Here is a 21,407-nt window from a genome sequence, read left to right as displayed (position 1 = left end):
ATTAATAACTGTTCCTCTGCTGCATTAGGAGGTACTGTTATCCCGGGTGTGGGTGCAGCTTGAGCCCGGACGCTGCTGCTATTTCACTTTCCAGTGAAATCAAGCAGGAAGAGCCCTGGCGGGGTGGGGGACTCCATACCTGGTCAGCAGAGCCGGGGCAAGAGCCCTTGGGGGCTGAAAGCCGACTTTGAGTCGCAGAAGCTCACTGTGGTTGTGCTAAAGCAGGGGCAGATGAACAAACCAGGGGTCAACACGCAAGCGTGGGGCTGTAGAATGAGGCCTGGCCTCTCCTGCTCGCTGCGCAGAGGCTGCTGCACCGGCCGCAGAGCAAGGAGGGGACGTGGCTGGGTGTCAGGAGAGCTCTCAGCACTGCCGGGAGCTGCGCTGGCACCAGACCCCCACCGCACCCCACGGCGGCTGGAGCAGAGGCAGCGCCGCGTCCCGCAGCGCCTGCTGAGCCCCCGCTGCCCGGCACCGGGCGAGGGAGGACTTCCCCTTCTTCCACAAAGAGCACAGCGGGCTTAGGAACCGTCCCGCAGCTGAGCCTGGAGAAAGAAGCAAGCTGAGCAGCAGCAAAACATCTTCCCTGTTTATTTGCAAGAAACATTTTGTTTAAAAAATTACTTTTAGTCTTGATCCAAGTAACACTGCAATCAACAAACATTGTTAAACCAAAGTTCAGAGAGCTTGGGCAGCCCCCGCTACACAGAAGAACGAAGAAAAGATTTAACAGCAAACTATTTTAAAAGTAGAACGCAACATTTGCCTGAAACATCTCAACCAGTGTTTGAAATCTGTTAAAGAAGAAACCAAAAAATCAAGTGAAGCTGATGGTTCATCCAACAGATGTCTCAGCTTTTAACTTCCACACATGGGTAACTTGTAGCCAGTGCCTCTAATTGTGGAATCATAATGCATAGCAATGCAGAAACCTTCCCGAGCAAGGTCAGCCCTGGTGCTCGGGTAACAAACCAGCAGCGGTATCAGTGACGCCACGGGGGAGGAGGAGGAGGAGAGGGTGGCGAGGGATTTCAAAATAACGTGTCGGCTCTACCCGCACACCCCGGGAGAGCTCTGCGTTAACGGGGCGCTAAAGCAGACGGGCCGTCCCGTCCCCCGGGGCAGGGGGTCCTGTGCTGGGCCAAAAGTTTCTGCCTTCAGCCTCGGAGGGTCTCCTCGCCTCCGTCGGCTTCACAGGCCCTCGTGCTCCCGCGCGGGCGGCCGTGCGCAGGCGAGGGCTCAGCGGCACCAAGGGTTAACGTGGGGAGCGGGGAAGAGGCTGCGCAGGCAGGGAATACTAATGGGAGGCACAAGTCCAACGGGAGCTTGCGCTGTGCTCTGCCACAAACCTGCGCTCCGCGACGACAAACGAGCGAGGAAGCCGCCCTGACCGAGCCGCCGGGCGCGGAGGCCACGCCACAGCCCACCGCAAAATCCAGCCTGGGCAGCGCGCCTCAGCCCGAATCTTTGTTACCCCACAGCGAAATGTAAGGATGAAGAAAACAACCTCGGCTAAACGAAGGTGTTGGTGGTAACAGTTGCACAGATTTTAATTCCCTCTTCCCTAACAAGGAGCCAGGCCTGCCCTGAAGCACACTCTGCGGCTGCCGTGAGCGGTAACGGGCCTCTGCGGCGACAACCTGATGGCTGAGCCCCCACACCCAGCCCCTACCCGCTGCCGGGGGGTCCCCCGGGAAGGGCAGGAGCAAAAGGCTCAAAAAGCACAAGCCACAAGAACCAGAACCAGCCAGAGTCCAACAGCTCTCCCCCAACAGCACAAACCGCTTCCAGGCACAGGCCCAGGACCACACTGGATCGATCCCTGCGGCTTCAAAACCTCATTCCCTCATAGCCTGTTCTTCTTGCACCCAAACGCATCGAGGGTGGTGTCACCCCAGAGTTAAGCATCCGGCCGTGGTACAGCTGGGCTGGGCCGTGCCCCTCGGGGAGCATCGTGGCGTCAGCCCTCCCTGCGTGTGGTCCCCGGCGGGCTCGGAGGGAAGGAGCCGTGGTGACGGGAGGGGGAAGCCTGGCTGGGAGCACCAGTGAGACAGAAGCCGGAGGGTGGCCCGTGCCATGACGCAGGCGAGCAAGAGGCAAACCCCGTGCGGGAGGGCAGGAGGGCAACGCCTCGGTACAAGAGAGCAGCTGGTGCCTGAGGAAGACAGCTGAATGCCCAGAAAAATAAACTTAGCAGCAGCCATGACTACATTCAGCGAGGGAACATTCCCTCGCATTCAATAGTGTTTAATCTTCATCTAGCTCAACACAAATCAGTAGTGCAGCAATATAAATACAACCGAGGAGGTTAAAGCCTTTTGGCTTTCATAGCTCAAAAAAAAAAAAAAAAGCCAATGAAACAAGTTTCCAGTTTTTAAATTAAACACAAAGAAAGGCAATAAACTGCCCACCCATCCACAGAGGAGCAGCAGCATCCTTTGTGCCAGCAAGAGGCTGGTTTCTGCCCGAGGCCAGGGGTGCAACTCGTGAGAGGAGCTGAGGGAGAGGGTGTGGGCCAGGACCCTGCACCCCTCCCGGAGCCCGGGCGGCAGAGCCCCACGGCTGGCACCCACCACGCGATGCCCTGGGCACCGAGTTCCCTCTCCCACTGGCCAAAGGACTCCACGCCTGTGCTCCACGCTGCGTCAAGCAGCACACAGGGCTCTGCGGCCCCAGCACCGTGAGGCCACTAAGCCACCAGCCAGAGGGAGCAGCCAGCTGCTGGGAACCAGAGATACCAGCCCCTGTTTGCCTGGGTTGTGCAAATTTTAAGGGAAAAGAAAAAAAAAAAAAAACCCCAAACCACAGTATATAGCGCTTTGTAACTGAGATATGGTTAATGTCCAGACTCACGGACGGCTTGGCGACCCACAGAAGGTGCTAGGGCTACTGAACATCATCTCACAGCTTTGGAATTAATTAAGCCAGATGTTAGACACGGGTACCAAAGGTGGGTGTCCCCGCCCGGCCCTGGTACCCAGCGGGAGAGCTCGCTGCAGGAGGGGGGCTCCTAGCTCAGCCCCTTACCACAGACAGGTCAGCTTTTCACATTTGAACAGGCACCGTGTCCTCAACGCTCCCAAGTGAGAAAAGCCTGCCAGTGATTTAGGACAGCTACAAAACCCTCTCCTACCTGCAAGCTGATGGAGTGTGACCAGAGTGTTTAGATTCCCCCTCCTCTACACTCCAAAAGCAGCCAAGTGCATGTGAAAGGACAAGTCTAAATTAAAATAGTGCTTAAACCATTAGGGAAGGTGGGAGTGAAAGAGAAGAAAGCTGTTCGACAGCACAAGTAGCCCGTGGTAGGCTACTGGAGCCTGAAGGGAGCTCAGAGCACAGCTCAAAGCACAGCTTGAAGCACAGCCTTGACCTTCCTCCTCTGAGGAGCTCCCAAGGGAAGTGAGCTGGAAGTCCACGGGCGTTTCCTCCGCTGCAGTCTGAGGTGGGCTGGGAGGGTCCTGCACATTCACAGTCGCTCCGAGTGGTTCTGTCCTGCCGCTCTCCAGATGCCAGCTCTGTCTTTTCTGATGCTTCGCCCAGGGTTCACAGTTGCCTTCTCCTCCCTTCGATCTCCCTTGAAGTTCAAATTCAAGTACAACCAGTTTTAACTGAATGAAAAGAAACCCACAAAACCAAAGTTATTTTCTGTGAAACAAGTTAGCAGCGTTGTCCTAATCAAACTGGCCTCCAAAGGCCTGTGTAGGATAGGGACGGGAGTGGCCTTTCCCAGGGAGCTCCAGCAAAGGCCGCCTGAGGGGAGCTATAGGATTTCCTCCCTCTGGTTCTTGGGTTTGAGCATCACTTGTCCATTGCGCAAGGAGCCGTTCTGGCTGCGGAGCAGTTTCCCTTTTTCACGGTCAGGCCACGTGAAGATGGCTTCATCGCTGTCCAGTTCAGACTCCGAGTGCATCAGGCTAGTGTTGAGGACCTGGGCTTTCTGTCTGCTGCCTTTGAAGGAGAGAGATTCCCAAGTTAAAAACACTTAATACTGGTCAACCACCTCACCTTACTCCACTCCCTCTTTAAATCTCCTTTCCCTACCACTTCAGAGGGGCACCCTAATCAGAATTCCCTACTTATTGCTCCAAATGCTGAAGCCAAAGCGATCCTGTTTCAGATACTCTGGCAGGACAGATCACAACGACGCTTCAAGATAGTGCAAAGCACAACGAACACGTAGGAAAGCAAATTCCGTTACCAGAAGAGACTGGGAGTATACACAGGAGCTTTGTCTCCCTGACCTTGCTCAGGGCATTGCCTAGAAAGCTCTCTGAGGGCCAAGGGCTGTAGTAAAGAGAATATGCAGGTGTGAGAGGGAAGATCGCTGTGTTCTTACTACCCTCCCTACTCTCATCTCTGCTCCTCTTGCCTGCAAGGGAAGAGAGATAAATTAGCAGGCTGAATTTAGATTAATGCATGAGGACGGGAGAGAGACATTTACTGATATTGTCAGCAAAGGAAATATTTTAATTTAGCTTTTCCTTAATGGAGAAATGCAACATTTCCTCTGTTAGCAGAATGCTCCCTGGACATACCTAGCAGGGAAAAAGACTTTAGTCAGCAGCCAGCCTCGGAAGAAGCAAGATGAGTTCAGTTACCAGAGAGCAAATGGTTGAGGCACATTTGCTACAGACTGCAGAACAATGAGCTCTTTATTTAACAGTGGGGCTCCTCTGCGCGAGGTGACAGATGGTCAGATTAAAGCAGAGTTGGGTGCTGAGGGAGGAAAACACACCCGGTTTTTCTTCAAGGGTGTCTGTATTTGTGCAGTTGGGACAACCCGGTTTTCAGAGGCACTGTCTGATCAGCTGTCGCTGCAACGCCCTCCGACGCTGCTGTCGGGCACCGTTCATTTCGCTGGAACACCGTTAAATGGGATACTACTAGGACGAGCAGTTATTTTCCACTAGCAAACAAGGATCAGGGACTATTTTTCCACACACAGTTAAAATAATCCCTCCTCTAAACAAAACCAGGACGCACATTCTTATTTGAAACACATCTTCTGGCAGCTGAGGTGCTCCCCAGTGCTCAGAGGGGCTGTGCTTTGCACACACCCTCCCACGTTTCCCTCCTGGCCTGGCCAGTCAGGCAGCTCGGTTCAGGTATCAGATACAATCACAGCAAAAATGCTCCAGCCTGAAATAACTCAATGATCTTTGCAAAGCACCTGACAAGCCCTCTCTAGGACAGCAATGCGGACAGGAAAATGCTGGCTAAGAACACTGAAGACAAACGATCACCTTTCTGGGATGGGCCAATGGGCCTGTAGCCACACGGAGCACTGAGGACTTTATGGGTCTCCCTCCTAAGATAAGCATCTGCATCCTGGAAAGCTTAGAGGATGAGCTAAAATATGAAACATTCAGAGTCTGATGCTCACAAGGGCAAGAATAAATGAACTTATGAACAAGTCTTGTGGGGTGGGAGAGTAGGGGGCAGAAATAAACAACACTCTCTCCAGTCCATGAGTGTTTTCAGGTTGCTTTCAGGTGTCCCTTTGCGTAGTAGCCAAAGTCGATCAGTTCAGTGAAATGCTCAGTGACACTGAATTCATGTTTTGCTGTAGAGCATGGCCAAGGAATTACATATCAGCAAGAAGCAAACTACCAGAACCCAGTGGAAAACTTTAGAGCAAGAGAAGTTATAGTCAAGACCCAGTTTTGGGTTTCCTAGATGAGGCTGGTCTGCACAGTTACGTGCATCCACTTACTACTTCAGTGACACGAAGTGGAGACATCAGGACCAGGCCAGTTTCAGCCCCGATTTCTAAAACAAAGAGTCACATAACTTGACTAAATACCCTCTATACCGATCTGAAACAAGCTCTTAGATCTTATGAGACTTGTCTGTCAGTGCCTAACATCACGTTTGTTTCACTCTGTGATTTTAAGTCCACTGAGGAAGAGTGTTCTTAGTCAGCATTCTGGAAACGTTTTATGCAAAGCATGTTTTACCTGCTTTGGGATTTGGTTTTAACTCCAGGCTTTCTTGATCCGTTGCATCCAAAATCTTGTATTTGCTTTTTCTTTTGGACTTTCCTTTTCGTCTAAAGGGGAAGAAAAGGAATTAAGAGGCAGGCCATTTCTTAAAAAGCTGCAGGAAAAAACAACTCTGATCTTCAAAAGCTAGAGTACTTGCTTATTTCAGATTATGTTCGTATCACAAAGGAAAACATTGAAAACTTTGCTTTAGTTGCACATTTACAGGCTAATCCAAATCTTACTTCTTAACTGAACCCAGAGTTCTAGGGCTTCAATGTTTCACTTGAAACACTGACAAAAACTAACATCCCAGGGCTAAGCATCGCCTGCTGGGGCGATGGGTTTGAACCTTTCACCTCCTAAGGCAGCTACTTGGCTCTGAAGCACTGATACAGTGGGGGTTACAGCCTCAGTCCCACCTCTTGCAACAGCAGATCACCATCCAGGATAAGATTCCAAAGGCAACCACAATGACGAAAGATGCAATGATCACATACAGCACACTCCACTCTGAAAGCAAAACACCCCAGAGATAAAGACGTTTTGGCACCTCATACAGTTGACAGTGTGCGCTTTAGATGACTGTTCTTGGGAAAGGAAAAGAAGGGCCTGACCCTTTGCAGAATTAGAGGCTAGTGTCCATCCCTGACAGCACCACTAACTCACCCATGGAAGCCAGAGGCTTGAGATCCAGTGTGCACACTCGCTGCACAAGGGCATTTTTCAATGTGTGCTGATTTATAAAATTTGCTTTCCTGCGGCAGGAAAGCCTCTGTAGGGCCACGAGAGAAAAGAGGTGTGATTTATACACTAAGAACAGACTCAACTCTTAGGGAGTGTTTGCTGAGGGGGTCTGAAGAGGAGTCGCTTCCCTATCAAGTCTCACCTGCCTAGAAGGTAACACGTAGTGAGACCAGGGCAGGGACTATCTCCTCGTGTGAGCATCAGGTCAGAGGTACTGGGAGAAAGCAGGTACCTGTTACTGCCCACCCCGGGTTTCAAACACCGTTTTCTTTCCAAAGACGAACAACCCCAAGGAGGTGGCACGTACCACAGTTGCTTTCGCCGTCCCCCATCTGCACCCTGACGAAGTTCTCCATCCAGAACGGGTCACAGACACAACGCTTGGTGAAGGAGTCGCAGCGTCCGTGCTCAGAGCAGTTCAGCTGACAGGCTGGGGACCAAAACCAGCAAGGTGAACTAAATGACTCGCACGTGAGGCAAAAATGGGACAGTAGAGTTCAATTCGGCCAACCCCCGTAGGCTCCAACGTGAAGCCAGTCACTCTGTAGTTCACCCACAGCTGTACCCGTAAGCAGTAGGAAGTGCAAAAGTAAGCACCTAGGCCTCATGCCAAACTGGAAAGCCTCACTTCACTAACAATGTAACACACACAACATGCTAAGAAAACGTTGCCTAATCAATCATGATTTTGATATAAAAGTTACGGAATTTGTATATTTGTTAAGTAAACGTTTTTAAATAAGGTTTGACTTTCAAATTCAAACCTGGACTGTGAGACAGACAAGAAACAAATAGATCCTTTAAAGGGACCAAACAGAACTGAAGAGTGGCTTCTGAAGGCCACAAAATCAGGAAATCATGAAAATAACGACATAATTCTAGTTTAAAATATCTAACTGATCAGCAAACGGGATGGAGCTCTTAAAAGAATCACATTGCTAATGTAAAGTTGTAAAAAAAAAAAAATAGAAGGGAAACATTTCCTTCAGAGTGATGTATGTGCTGCAGAGGAAATGAGTATGTTCACAGCTACTGAGATCTGTAGTTTTATTGTTTTCAGTATGACACTCGTGTCATTGGCTGTACTCCATTAACACCACATTTTAGTTTTATAAGTATCAATCTGCTTTTGATTTTGTGAATTCTTATCTTCCCAGCCACAAGTAACCATTTATATGAACAATGAGCAGACAGAATCAGCTGGTAAATAACTGATTAATGCATACTCTGACTCATTTTTCTGTTTCCCATTTACTAACACATGAAAGCTACTGGGGCGAGTGTGTGTGCGCACACAGGTGTTTTTAGCACGCACGAAGGTCCTTACTCTGCAGGCACCTGAGAAGAAGGGAAAAGAGTACCACAGCTTGTACCACAGCGACTCTTACTTACTGACTGTGTTAATTTCCAGCGCCCGGAAGATGAGGAAGTCCGACTGTTGTTTCCGTAGTTCGTTTTTTAGCGTCCAGGCTACCTCTCGCCCTTTGAATATTTGATGGGGAGGCTGGTTCTGTACAAAAAACACCATCTTCGTGCTGCAAGTCAGACAAAAAGTGTTATCTGCTGCTTCTCCAAACACCAGGTAGAGAGCCATTCTCCCCAGGTTGTCATTAGAGGGACTTACTCAGAATCTCAAATTTATTTGAAGACTTCTGGCTCCATTTTGAAAAAGCAATAATGGTAGACCTGGGCATACAGCAGAAACCCCTTCGGGACGTGTGGCCCATTGTAATTTCAAAGCTAGGACTGGACTGCTCCTGAGTTTGCTAATGCTTTGCTACCAAGCACATCTTGGCATGTTCACGCTAAGCACGCAAATCCCCAGACTTTAGGATCCCACCATTTTCATCATCTCCCTCCCTCACTGTGGGATCCTTAGACCTTACTACACATGGAACTTGGGGGCTCATTCAACGGCTCAGCACAGAGCTCCAGCATCAGAGAAGACAGTGAAGGTTTACAGTCTTCTGCAAAACTTAGTTTGAATGCGCAAAGCGTTACAGGCAGAAAAAGCACAGGTGAGGAGTATACTGTATTCTGCATCTTTTATCGCACTAACTTTATGACAGAAGAACTGGCTCTTCCAGGCTTGCTAGCTTTGCAGAACCCTGCATGTCCTTCACACTCACAAAAGGATGCATGGATGTTTCAGATTTATTATCACCAGTGAGCCTATGAGTCAACAGGATATTAGTGAAGCCTTCAGAGTACGTGAAAAAAACAGCAGCTGGGGGAAAAAGATCTTTTTTAAACAGCACAAGTTACTTTGATAGTTGAGGCAAAAATGGGATCTTAAAGCCATCTGTCAGAAAATAATCTCTGCTCTTTTATAACACTTCCCACTCTTTTGTCTACTTAATAAACATATAAACAGATGAAGCATTAATTACAAGAATCCCTTACTTGCCTTACTCAGTGAAAAACAGTGGCAACCGGCCTGCTCACGGCAGAGATAGAAAGGTAACATTACCACAAAGTGCTGGCTCTTCTGTTCTGAGCTCTTCAGGTTTGCACAGACAATGAATTCTGATTTTACTGCTACAGCAGGCAACGTGGACACGAAGGAATCGATACATTACTGAACTCAGGAAAGTGTAAAGTATAACTGCAGATTTATTGCGGACTTGCTGCATGACTTTAAGCACGTCCCTTAAATCTTTTTCAGTGCTTTATCTACCTTAAAACTCCTCCACTTCTAGTAAAAATTAAGTGCAATATTGCACTTATTTCAACAGATTACCACTCTGCCTGTGATAAGCTTGTTGCCATGCCACTCACATGCATGTTCAGGCATCCTCAAACACACCTACAGTAATGAGGGACTGTTGTTAGCACAGAGCTATGTGCAGCTGTTGCTGTGACAACACTACAGCACCGGTCGCTGAAGCTTTCTGCAGAACAGTGAATTTCCCAGAGCAGCCGTTTGTACAGAGGTGGAGAGCTGAACTCAATCAGGTACTTTGATGCCCAAGCAGTGTGGCCAGGATCCAGCTGGGCTGAACCATCCCTTGTAGGACTTGCTGGTCACTGCACTGGAGCTGAGCAACACTGTTCAGGCAGACAACATGAGCCTGGCCTGCAGCCCTGCCTGTAAGCAAACTCCCACTTGTTTAGAAGAGGCCAGCTGTAGTTTATTGTAAGCTAAATACCAGTCAAACCCAAGTTTTCCTTATCTCTTCACACAAAAATTATACTGGCTTTCAACATTTTATTTTACGTTAAACCGAAGCAGTTGTGCAGGCAATAAAGCTAATGTAAAACTACAAAGTTGGCATGCAGGACCACTGCACATCTCTGGTGTGGCATCAGTGTTTCACCAAACTACTCCTGTACCGAGCCCTATTAATTCTCCAGTTATAAACCACAGCTGAAGAACATCCTTCAGATAATCTTCACAATTTTCAAACCCAAGTAAGATTAGTTCTGATTTTACAGATTGGGGGAGGGGCAAAGACAGCAGCAGCAAACAGCTTTTGAGGCCAATCCACCATCTCCAGAGAAGAAAGATACCCAAGCCCTGCCTGCCAACCCACCTTCGCTGACCTGAGCAAGCAGGAATATCAATTTTAAGCAACAACTGCACACATTCCGATTGTCCAGTCTGCTTCCCAAAACAGCCCTCAGTTTACTAAACCCTCAAGCAATCCCCCTTCCACGTACACTCACAGCCAAGCCCTACCTCTGCTCAGTGTACGGCTGGATCTTCTGCACAGTAATGTCCGAGTCGAGGACCCCCAGCAGAACGCCGATTTGTCGGATGAACATACCCTTCTGCCTCTCAGTCAGCTGGCTGACATTGACATCCAGAATTATCTCCACAAGGTTATTTTTCCTAGGATCTAGTGAGAATGTGGGTAATACAGATCTTTAGAACTTCTTTCTAACAGACTGGGTACAAGTCAGGTTTCTAGTATCTTTTCAGAATGTTTCTGCTTTAAACACAGCATCTCAGTGCAGGAAGGGATACAAGTCTATGACTTTCACAAGTAATGGCAAGCGGTAAGAGTCAGCCCCCAAGAACCACATGAAAATACAACCACATCCCCCCAGATTTTCAACTTTTACAGTTTTGAGCCGGACTAGACTACACATTTTAATCTCACTACACTGTATCCAGACAGAGGGCTTGCTAGTGCAGTGCAGGCAAATGTGGGACAGCACAAAACCCAGCCTCACCGGGTTTGACTTCCACTGTGGTCCTTTCCACATCACTCTCTCCTTTGGCATCTGTTACTCTGAGGTGGAATGTGTAGGTCCCTTCTACCAGATTGGACAGGAGGAGGACAGGATGGTGGTCTGAATTATTTAAGACTTCCTGGAAGGCAGAGAAAAATAAGTATCAGGAAACAAAGGATCAAACTAGCAGGACTTATCATCATACTTAAGGATATCACTACAGGGTAATGGGTGCAACAACGAGCTTTCCATTTCCTCAGGAGCTGTAAACGCTTCCTTTCACTGACTTTTGTGATGCTGCAGACTGCCATTTAAAAAAGAAACCTCACCCCAGCTGCAGGGCTCCCCTCGTCCCGGGTCCACAAGTAGCTGACAATTCCTTTATCATCAGAGGACTTCGATCCATCCAACTCGGCTGTATTTGTGGGCAAGGTGATGACAACATTACCAGCAATCTTTGCAACTGGTGGCTTGTTTATCTCTAAGGAAACAGAAAGAAAGCAGATGGAAAAAAAAATCTACTGCATTAGATGCCCTGTAACCCAGAAATCGCTATCTAACCCTGGGGGGAAGAGAAGGGAAATTATGTACTGCAGGATTCAGCTGAAGGCACTGTTCCTCCAGAAAAGGGTAAATCCCTGGCTTAGAGAAGGCCATTTCAGTGCTTTCCACATTATTTTTCAGCCCTTCCTTCCTGTTACTGTGCCTCGGAACACAGGTTTTGCTGAACTGCTCAGAGACAACCTGTGTCTCAGGCAGCCCTGCTCACGGCTGGACGTACCTTCTTTGACAATGACGTTGACCGAGCTTTGGCTCTGCAAGTTCCTCTCATCTTTAACTGTCAGAGTAAACTCGTATGTCCCAACTTGAAGGCCTGTTACAGTGGCAGTGCTGCTGTTGGCATTCTCCAGCTTGACACCGTCTGGGCCCCTAACCAAAGCACAGGAGGATCAGTTCAAACTTTGCACAGACCACAGGAGCCAGCCTCACACCAAACGGGAGGCTCAAGCTCAAGCAGAGTTTATGGGGTACAAACAGACAGTGGCCCAGAAATACAGAGGCCGTGACAAAAAGCAAAATTGTTTTCTCCAGTTACAGCAATAAAATCAAAAGAGTAAGTGCAGCATTCAGAACAGAAAGCATAATTTCTGGTGGTTTAGTGTTTTCGTTATTTTTAAACTAGGGGAGCACTGATAACAGCATTTAAGTAGGGTGTAAAAAAAGTGGTACTTTCAGCAAAATCAGCTCGTGAACTGCACAATAAGCCATTTCATTAAGAAAAGGTATAGAGCAAAAATAGTTCATTCGTTTATAAGAGCTTTGCACAGACCTTGCATTAGCAAACAGAAAAAGCTACTGCAAGTTGCTCATAGGCTTTTTCCTGAATTCCCTAAAGCACTTCAGGGAATTCAGAGTCTGAAGGGAAGCATGACGATGAGAAGAGCACGGCCTCAGTCAAACATACTGCAAAAGTATCAAGTTCGAAGACCCTGCGGCTGTTTGATTACAAGAGTCAGTCAGCCAGACCACACGACACTGCTGTGAATTGAACATGGCTGCTCTCCTTGACAAGCCACAACCATGCTGAGAACAGGAATCGGGCCTCGGGAGGAAGGCAAAGCTATTTCTGCAGCTCTTCCAATTAAACATAAATCCTTGTCTCATTCTAGTCACTGGTGAAGCTTGTCAGGCCCAGTGTGACCAGGATTTAACACAAGGAAGATATGTGGAAGTGTGTCTTGTTTTAAATGAAAGACCCAAATACTTGCACAAGAACAGTCTGGAAGATGATACACACCGTGTTTTCTCCCAAAGAAAGGAGACTATCTTCTGGTCATCTGAGCTCTTGCTGCCATCTAGAGTGGTGCTGTCCACAGGAAGAGTCAATTCCTTATCTGGGCCAGCGTCCGCCTTTGGGGGCTTATTGTTCTCTGGAAAAGGATGCAATATTATTTTTCATACACATGCCATAAAAGGTGGAGCTTAAAACCCCAGCACTCAGAATCTTCTCTGTGATCCCCAATATATTTCTTGCCCACTACCTCAACCTTGTATTCGGAGAAAGTGAGGTTAAAAGCAGTTAAGAGTTCAGATCAGTGCTTCATTCGCACATCTGCAATAAAATGAGAATGAAATCTTGGAGTTCTGACTTTTGCTCTCATTCTTCAAGTACTACTCCATTTTTCCTGCTCCTGTCCAGGACCTAGCACTGTGGGCAGGGACAGCTGCTTGGAAATACAATCCTGTTGTTGTGGTGGGATAATGTCAATTAGACTTTGCTGTGTAAAATAAGAGAATGGCCTAGAAAGGCAATATGCCTAGAAACTCTTATTCATTTATCAGTAATACACCAGTCTAGGAGGGTCCTAAATTAGGGCAGCTTTTCTGCAAGCAGCACAAAGCTATCACAGGACCTAGACTATGCTGAGAGATTGCTGCTTGCCTCTAACCCCTGGACTGGAAGTGGCAAAAGCAGCTCAAGGCAGCTTACCTGGCTGGACGATCACAGTGACCTCTGCAGTGGATTGGTGCCCAGCAGAGTCAGTCACTATTAGCTGGTAAGTGTAATCACCTTCTTGCATCGCAGAGAGCTGTAAGACTGGTGTCCTCACCCCCTTTGAGAAAACATATTCATGTATTAAAAAGAATCCTCACACAGATGATGACAGACCAGGGGACTCTGCAACTATTGTTAGCAGAGTCTAGGGGCTTCTTACTAACTCCCGCTATGGCCCAGAAGTCTGTGCCACTTCAGCATGCAAGGCTCACAGCTAAATTCATGCACAGCAACAAGGACACTGTTGTGGAACATAACAAGAGTAATGCCATACAGGTGTTCCAACCTCTAAGACTCAACTCAAGCAAAACCTCTGGGGAGCCCTGTGCAAATCATACACCTTGTGAACCTGATTCATGGACGTTCTTATTCCATAAATTTGACAGTAGTAATAATCTTCAAAAGAAAAATGATGACATGGAAACAAGTTCCAGCTTTTACTGTTTAGGACTGAGGAGTGTCTGGCCAGTATCGGCGGAGTTTAGACTCCAAGGTTCAACCCAAAAGATCCAGTCCCTTGTGTTTGCCCAGCTAAGGAAATGCATGACCACAATGGGTGTCCTGTGCATCTAAATACCATCCTGACTGATAGCTCCTAAAAGAGCACACAGTCTGGCTTCCACACCTGCTGAGAGCACTTAAGCATCCCTATTATACTGCCATTGATTTAGCCATCACTGATGTTCTGAGAAGTCAGCAACTGAGCAGAGAAAGAGCAACTTCCCTAGCAGCCACAAAGGTTAAAGTGAGATACGTGGGTGTGATCATGCTGTGCAGAGACCTGTTGTGTGGGACATCAGAATCCAAAGCCAACAAGTTACCGTCTCTCTCAATCCTCCATTCTTCAGCAGTATTTAAAACTGCATTGCTCAAGAAAGGAAACAGGCTGCCCATGAAAACCTGTGGCTAGATTGGTGCACCAGTTCTGCCACTAAGACAATACCAGCTTCATGTGGATTTAAAGTCCATATTTAATCATCAGATGCTGGCTCTGTAGGATTATGAGAAACATCTGCTAACGGTCAATTAAAAATGGTTTGTTATAGAAAAAAAGCCAGCTAGTGAGTAACCCAGGTTGAGTACCAGAGACCTGCACTGACCTGCATCTCCATCACTTTCCCTTTGCTGTTAGGGCTGAGCAGCCACTCGTAGCTGACAATGCTGTGATCATCGGTGCTCTGATTCCCGTAGAGGGTGATGGAGTTCTGAGGCAGGGTGATCACTTGGTTTGGGCCCGCATTTGCCACTGGAGGATAATCCACGGCTTTGTTCACAGTCAAGTTTGCAGTGGTAGAGTTGCTGGCACCATCCGAGTCCACTACTGTTAGACTGAAGAGCGGGGGGAAAAAAAGTGAAAGCAGTCATGATTATCAGAGCTGAATACAAAACACTGGCTGGAGTTAACTGAAAAAGAAGAGTTAGAAACTTAAGACACTTTTAAGGACAGGATAGTAATTTTTTTCAGAAGTGAAAAAAACCTATGGTTTGAGGCAACTGTGCTTTCTCTGGATAGAAACTTCCCCCAAATGCCCAATTATCAGCCTCAAAGTGATGCAAGAAATTCAACAGCCACATCCATCTCTCACTGGAAATCTACCAACTAGTTCCAAGACAAAACTGTGCTAGTGAAAGATCATCAGCTTTCGTGACGGAAAAGACCTCCCTGAGCACGACACTGCCTCCTGCCAGGAGACGTTCGTTAACGCGGACACAGAAGTTCATTACCAATCCACAAGTGGCCTGACCACAGTACGTGGCCTCAGGTACCACAAACCAGAACTGCTTTTTGCTGAATCGAGGTCTGAACATCGATCTGATTCGTTCATATACCAACTGCCTAAGAGGAAAACAGTGTTCAGTTACAGGTACTCAGGTTTATTTTATTTTAAACAGATCTGCTGATGCAGTGCATGGACATCACACCAAAATGCAGACCAAGGGAAAATCACAGAGCAAACGTTAAAGTAAAATCAGCTACATCTATTACTCAGGTACAGGCGTAAAACCATTAGGCTTCATTCACTTATGAGGCACGTCGCATTTAAAAACTGGATTTAAAGACTGCATTTCTTCCTAAGCCTTTACCCAAACAGTTTAGTTTTGACATTTCAAGAGACCTTTTGTAGCACTGGCAGACCATTCTGCTATCACCTTAAACCAGTGCTGCAACTTAAGAATAAGAAGTAGCTGGATAGCTTATCTCTTCTGAAGGGAAAAGCTGTGAAACTACCTGAAAGTGCAGGAGTGGAGAGAGAGAGTACATCACAGAATAGAGTTCTCTCCCTCTTGGTTTTTCTGTAGTTTTTTTTTTTTTAAACCAGACTAATGCTTCAGGAATCTCATACATTTTACTCATAAGGGATGAGAACTGATTGACTCTTCTAGGTATAACCTACCTGAAGGTGTAATTCCCGGGTACCAGGTTGGTCAGTGTCAATATGGCAGTATCGCTAGAAACCTTTTCCTCCCGCAAAGGACCCTTCAGTTCTTCCCAGTGATAGCTGACAATTTTATCATCATCAGTGCTTTCTGTTTCAATTACGGAAGAAAATGCACATACAAGGAGTTGGAAAATGCAGCTTCACAAACCCCAGATGTTCAGGGCCCTATTTCAGTCCCGGGCTTAGAGAGCAAAGGCATTTTTGGTCCAAGCCCTGAGGTCTCTGCTATGCTCAGATACCCAGCTGTACGCTCTCCTCTACCCTGTTTCACAGGTATACTCAAACACCCTTAATCCCAGGTTTGTACATGTGCTGGCAGCAGACAAAAAAACCCCAAACCAAAACACTAACAAAATAATATTAGTTGGGGGTAAGACAACCTGAATGTATTTGAAGAAACTCCTGAAAAGCTCTAGTGCAGGCCAGGATCAGTAACAGTGGTGTTTGTTAGCTAACTAATATGTTTGAACCTTAACGGAAGAGGCCAATAATTTTGACTGACAGTAATTTTCTTTACTCTAAGCAGTCACCTCTAGAGCTTTTCCTTTTTTAGGCGACTGGCTTAGGCCAGTGCCCTTCAAAAGGGAAGATGGAAGAGGTGCTGTCATGGGCATATTCCCCTCTCCTGGCAAGAGAGGCTGAGTCTTTTTGCTGAAATGTGTTTGATAGTGTCACAGCCAGCTCCTCTTCAACTTTATCCCAAGGGCCAGCCCCAAACCAAACACACAGAAACCAGGCTTGTTAGACCACTGCATTTAAAACTGCAGGTACTCACGGCTGCCGTCAATAACAGTTGAAATGGTTGGCAGTGAAATCTCCTGGAACTGCGGGGACACGATGGCAACAGGAGGCTGATTCACCCGAGGCTCTGCAACAATAACCGAGCTGTTACAATGACATCTACAGGCAGATCACAATAAAAAGCCCTGGCCAAGGAACTCTGCAAAACGACTCTGCCTGTGTGCGCCAGGAGTAGCAGGGTACATATTGCACGTCCTCTTCCCTCTCCCCAGCCCTGTCTACCCGCCAAGTCCTGCAGTCAGCGAGTCCAGGAGGAGTCCAAAGGGTGGAGTTGCTGTGCCACAGAGCTCCAAGACAGCCACCGATCCGACTGACTGCAGAGAGCTGCACAATCAACGACAGCGACTCGTGCTTTCAGCAAGTTATACACCAATTCGGGGAAACAGTGCTAACAAAAGGGATTTAAAAAAGCAAGGAGGTGAACTGCCACCACACTAGTCCTCTGGAAATGGCTGCACTGCAGCAGTTCTCCCATACTGGGTCAAGCATTCAAGCACAGACCCTTCTAACAGGGCAGCACCTAAAGCTTCTTGCCAAAGTTTGGCTGCTGCTCTGAAAAATGAACGATTTTGATGCACGCTGCCAGCTGCAGATTCACTGCTTATAAGGAAATGATCAGCAACAGCATCCACAAGGCCAGCCACACACTCTTGCTAATTTAGGGAGTGCAAGAGCACTTCTTTGCCCACAAAGGTTGTAGAAAAAGTCTTGCTGAAGTGTGCAAAATAAAGGTTTTTTTGCATAAAGGGAGATGCAGAACCTGTGGTTGCCTCTTTACAGAGGCCATATAAAAGTGAGACCTGGTGAGACAGTCAGCACAAGCTACTGTATCTACACCAGCTCATCTGCAAACCACGTCTTACAGTAAGGAATGAGATTTGACTTAACCTGCCTGTGGTTGCGAATGACATTCTTTACTGGACAGGGAAGAAAAGAACCTCCAAGGGAGCTTCAAAGCTCTGGCTTCCCTTCATTTTTTGCTCCTGCTGCTCTAAGCTTTTTACCAGGTTACAGCTAGTTTTTATTGAAGCAGTGGCCTTCCAGGGTGAGGCACTTGCTGAGCGCTTTTGTATTAGTATTGCAGCTCTTTTTTTGAGTGGTCGGCCTGTGTGCAGTGCAGCAGAAATAGCTATGTGTATTAGTAATAGCTTCACATCTCAGGATATGACTTAATACACATACGTATATACCGAGTTCACAGCACAATGGATTTTCACTACGTTAAACCAGAGTCCACTCAAATAAGCAAAACACCAGGATACAGGTATCAGGGTTTGTCAGAGTCAGATGAACTTAAGAAAAGATACAATTCCACCAACTCACTCGGATTCACTGTTACATTCACGTAACCCTCTCCACGTGCATTTTCCCCATCAACGACGACTTTGAATTCGTACAGACCAACAGTAAGCTGGAAGCAAACACAGAAGATAATTTACATTCAAGATGGTGGCACCCTGTCAGGAGCCATTAGAAGGTCAAGTTACCAGGCTTTGGCACAGTAGCACATTGGCAGCATAAAACACAGGCAATTAGCTTCAACCTGCAAAGCATGGTTTCCACACCAAAATGGTATTACGTATCTTTTAGTTTACAATGGCTATGCAGAAATTTCTTTCTGTCACAGGTGCCACAGGATTGTCAGTCAAGCTTTATTTTCTAGCAACAACAGGCAAATAGAAGAGAGATAACAGAGATTAGTTCAGGTTGTCTGGCCACAGGAACCTGTACTAGCAGATTGCATTTGAGATGAGAAAGGCTGCACATAAGAGAAGAAAATCTCTTCTTGTGTGTTTTTACAAAGGAAAGTATTTCTTCTCTTCTAGGTGACATGAGTCAGGCTGTCAGCCCTTCATCATTCACTGCTGAACCAAGATGAGGGTGAAGGACTAGGTGCTGGACAGCAGTCACAGCACCCAAAAGGCTGAAACCCTGACAGAGATAGACACGCTCCTTTCGAAGGGCTTTTCTCTGCATGGTATCGTGACTACAGACCGTAGTTTTCCGAGTGCAGCAGAATCCAAGATGCTCAAAGGACTGTCTTATAAATACAGAACTGTATATTCACCCAATATTTAAAGCCATTTCCTTGTTAAGAATGCCCATGTGCAGAAACAGGCAATCCTTTCACTGTTAGAGCTTGTCTGAAAGATCTAACCTGTAGCATGCTACAAGGTATTCCACAGCTCTCGTTAATGGAATCAGAAAGTCCATTTTTCAGTGGGTAGTACAAGGCTTCAGACCCAAACAGACCACCACACTGTTTCAGTAGCAGAAATATTCACAACCCTTTGTTAATGTTAAATTGTGCCATTTGTATGGATTGACACACTGCTTGTAGGCAGCTTTTAGATCCTGAAATCAATTTCTTCTTTCCCTCATGCCAGATCAATCTCCTTTTTATAAGAGACTTAGAAGAGGGCTTGCACTCAAGTGTTGGCTGGCTGCCCATCATGCAATTTCCTATTCTCCCTGAAATCACATACAAGTCTTTCCTGGCTGCCAGGGTCCCCATCTTCTCCACCTGACATTTAACACAACAGGATTCAAAGCAGCAAAAGCTTTACCTTAGATAACTTAAGGGTCTGGGAGTGCTTCCCTTCCATTTCTCCACTGTAGTCTTTTGGATGAGTAATCAATTCCCACTCATAGGAATAAGTGGTTCCTAAAAAAAAGGTCCAGACATTTGTTTTTAAAAGACATGCTAAAGAAAAGCAAAGAATTAAACATTTAAACATTTACAAATTTACAAGGCACATTCTGCTGCACTATGGAGAAATGAGACAGCTTGGAGTTTGGGCTGCAGCTTTTTGGGAATATACCCAGGAAAAGAGACAATCTGTGCTTCTAAACACATTTACTCTGGAGCCAAACCCCATCTTTCAGCCTCTAAGGCATTAAAGAGCTTGGGAACAATCACAGATCCAGAATAATAAGAGAGAAAAATCTTATTGTGCCCTCAAATCCTGCAGAGACAGCATAAGGCCAGTTTTTGAAAAGGAATGCATCTATCCCTGTTGCTGCACAACACGTAACATCTTGCCTCTCCTCTGCAGTCTCCCACCGCCAACGGGGACAGAGCTATAGATCAGAACTTTATAAATACCTGTGAACAATTTGCATGATGAAATGAGGAGCGTATACAAACGTGCTCCTCAGCATGTCAACCCCCCGAGTCAGATTTCAATCTCCCAAATGAGAGATCACTTGCTAAAACAGATTGTCACCTATCAGCAAGTATCATGAATAGATGCTGAAGATCCACTGCTTCCTCACATACCACTTGGAGAATGTCATCTCCCAAATCTAATCACTCTGTAGCACTTTCAATGTTTTTTTGAGTCTTGCTATTTTCTGTGAGAGGCAGCATGAGGTAATAGCACAGAATGAGGAATTTCTACAGGAAACTGTTCTCTGACAGGACACATTTTCAAGATGGTCCTTATTTAATATCAGATATAATCCCTGTTTGCCATTTCACCGTCACAAGCCCTTAGCAGAATTCCCAGGGAAGCCTTACGGGGTGGTGGTTCAGGAAGCACAAACGCATTCAGCTGAACTTCATTCTTTGGCAGGGTCACTTCGACGCTGTCTCCAGCGGAAACTACCAGCTCCTTCATAACTGAGAGGGAGAAACACAGAATTGAAAGAGGAACAGGAAAAAAAAATTAAATACGTACATAAAAACCACCTTGGTTTCAGAGTCGGTGGAATAAAAACCAGCTACAAATGGCTGTATTTTGTAAACATCCCGTCACTCAATATAGCTCCCGTTTCAGGTTTCGCTCTCATTGTTAATGCAAATGCACTAATGGGGTTTTACAATTTTAAGACAAGCCCAAAATGACTCAGTCATCTCTCTCTTTGCAGACACTGTGCAGCTCCTGCTCCTTTTCTAAAGAGCTGAAACGTGACCCTCGGGCCCTGTACAGGGGGATCTATTCACCAGGTCCAGCAGGACAGGAAGGGTTTTACCTGACAGGTTTTCGGCAGAGAACCCAGCTGCAGTCTCATGGCACAGCAAGACAAACACTTGCTACTTACCAAACTGCAATTCCACATCTTCACAAATATATGAAGAATCCACGGTATTTCTTTTTTGAAAAACTGCTTGGGGGCTAGGAGATTTTTTTTAAAAAACTGAATATGAAAACTCAAAATACAAACCTGTTCCTTTTATTTATATTTTCTCTTTAACCCCTTAAGAATTTTCTTGCCATTCCATTCCAAGTAAACTGACAGGTAGTTTGTTTTTAAAGACTACAGGGTCAAGACTTGAAAACTGTGACTTGTTATTAGCATTAACATAACCAGAAAGTTGACTGCATTTCTCATCCTCCTCAGCCTCCTCTTCCCTTCCCATTTATTTTTGTGTTTTTATTATTGGGCCTTGGAATTACACACGGAAAACAAGAATTAAAGTCGGTTTACCCTAATTTGACCCTGTCAAAGACAATGTTACAGAGTTATGCACAAAAAATCCAAGTTAAAGAAGATAGGGAAAAAGTCATTAAACATTTAGCCCTTCTTCCATCTGTTCATGAGCTACTGGAATTAACCAGTTAACTAAAAGAAAACAAATTCATCAAATTCTTTTCTTCCCCTCTCAATTACTCCAGGTCTTGGGATATCATAACTCCATCAGTCTTTCAGTTGCAAACAGTTCCAAGGCAAAAAGAAATTTGATCTCATTAGGAAAAAAAC

At 46.4% G+C, this 21,407-nt stretch overlaps 1 protein-coding gene across 2 annotated transcripts in view; it reads right to left on the bottom strand.

Annotated features, from left to right (window-relative positions):
* Positions 1–568: 568 nt before the first annotated feature.
* Positions 569–21,407, bottom strand: part of KIAA0319L (KIAA0319 like) — a 34,903-nt gene continuing 14,064 nt past the window's right edge. Inside the window, exons 5-21 of one of the 2 annotated variants that reach the window (XM_074807219.1) lie at positions 20,224–20,325; positions 19,271–19,368; positions 18,027–18,114; positions 16,678–16,770; positions 15,858–15,990; positions 14,562–14,790; positions 13,396–13,519; positions 12,703–12,835; positions 11,686–11,834; positions 11,234–11,385; positions 10,905–11,043; positions 10,408–10,567; positions 8,121–8,263; positions 7,036–7,158; positions 6,404–6,494; positions 5,958–6,049; positions 569–3,948 (exon numbers count right to left, since the gene is read on the bottom strand). In XM_074807219.1, coding sequence (XP_074663320.1) covers positions 3,761–3,948; positions 5,958–6,049; positions 6,404–6,494; positions 7,036–7,158; positions 8,121–8,263; positions 10,408–10,567; positions 10,905–11,043; positions 11,234–11,385; positions 11,686–11,834; positions 12,703–12,835; positions 13,396–13,519; positions 14,562–14,790; positions 15,858–15,990; positions 16,678–16,770; positions 18,027–18,114; positions 19,271–19,368; positions 20,224–20,325 — 2,237 coding nt within the window. In that variant the 3' untranslated portion in view covers positions 569–3,760. Of the gene's footprint in view, positions 3,949–5,957; positions 6,050–6,403; positions 6,495–7,035; positions 7,159–8,120; positions 8,264–8,352; positions 8,381–10,407; positions 10,568–10,904; positions 11,044–11,233; positions 11,386–11,685; positions 11,835–12,702; positions 12,836–13,395; positions 13,520–14,561; positions 14,791–15,857; positions 15,991–16,677; positions 16,771–18,026; positions 18,115–19,270; positions 19,369–20,223; positions 20,326–21,407 lie in introns of those variants that run through there. The other variant, XM_074807220.1, reaches the window with a different exon arrangement.

This window comes from Strix aluco, chromosome 26 (genome assembly GCF_031877795.1).
Source record: "Strix aluco isolate bStrAlu1 chromosome 26, bStrAlu1.hap1, whole genome shotgun sequence".
Taxonomy (NCBI): Eukaryota; Metazoa; Chordata; class Aves; order Strigiformes; family Strigidae; genus Strix; species Strix aluco.
This window is presented reverse-complemented; position numbering and strand designations above follow the sequence as displayed.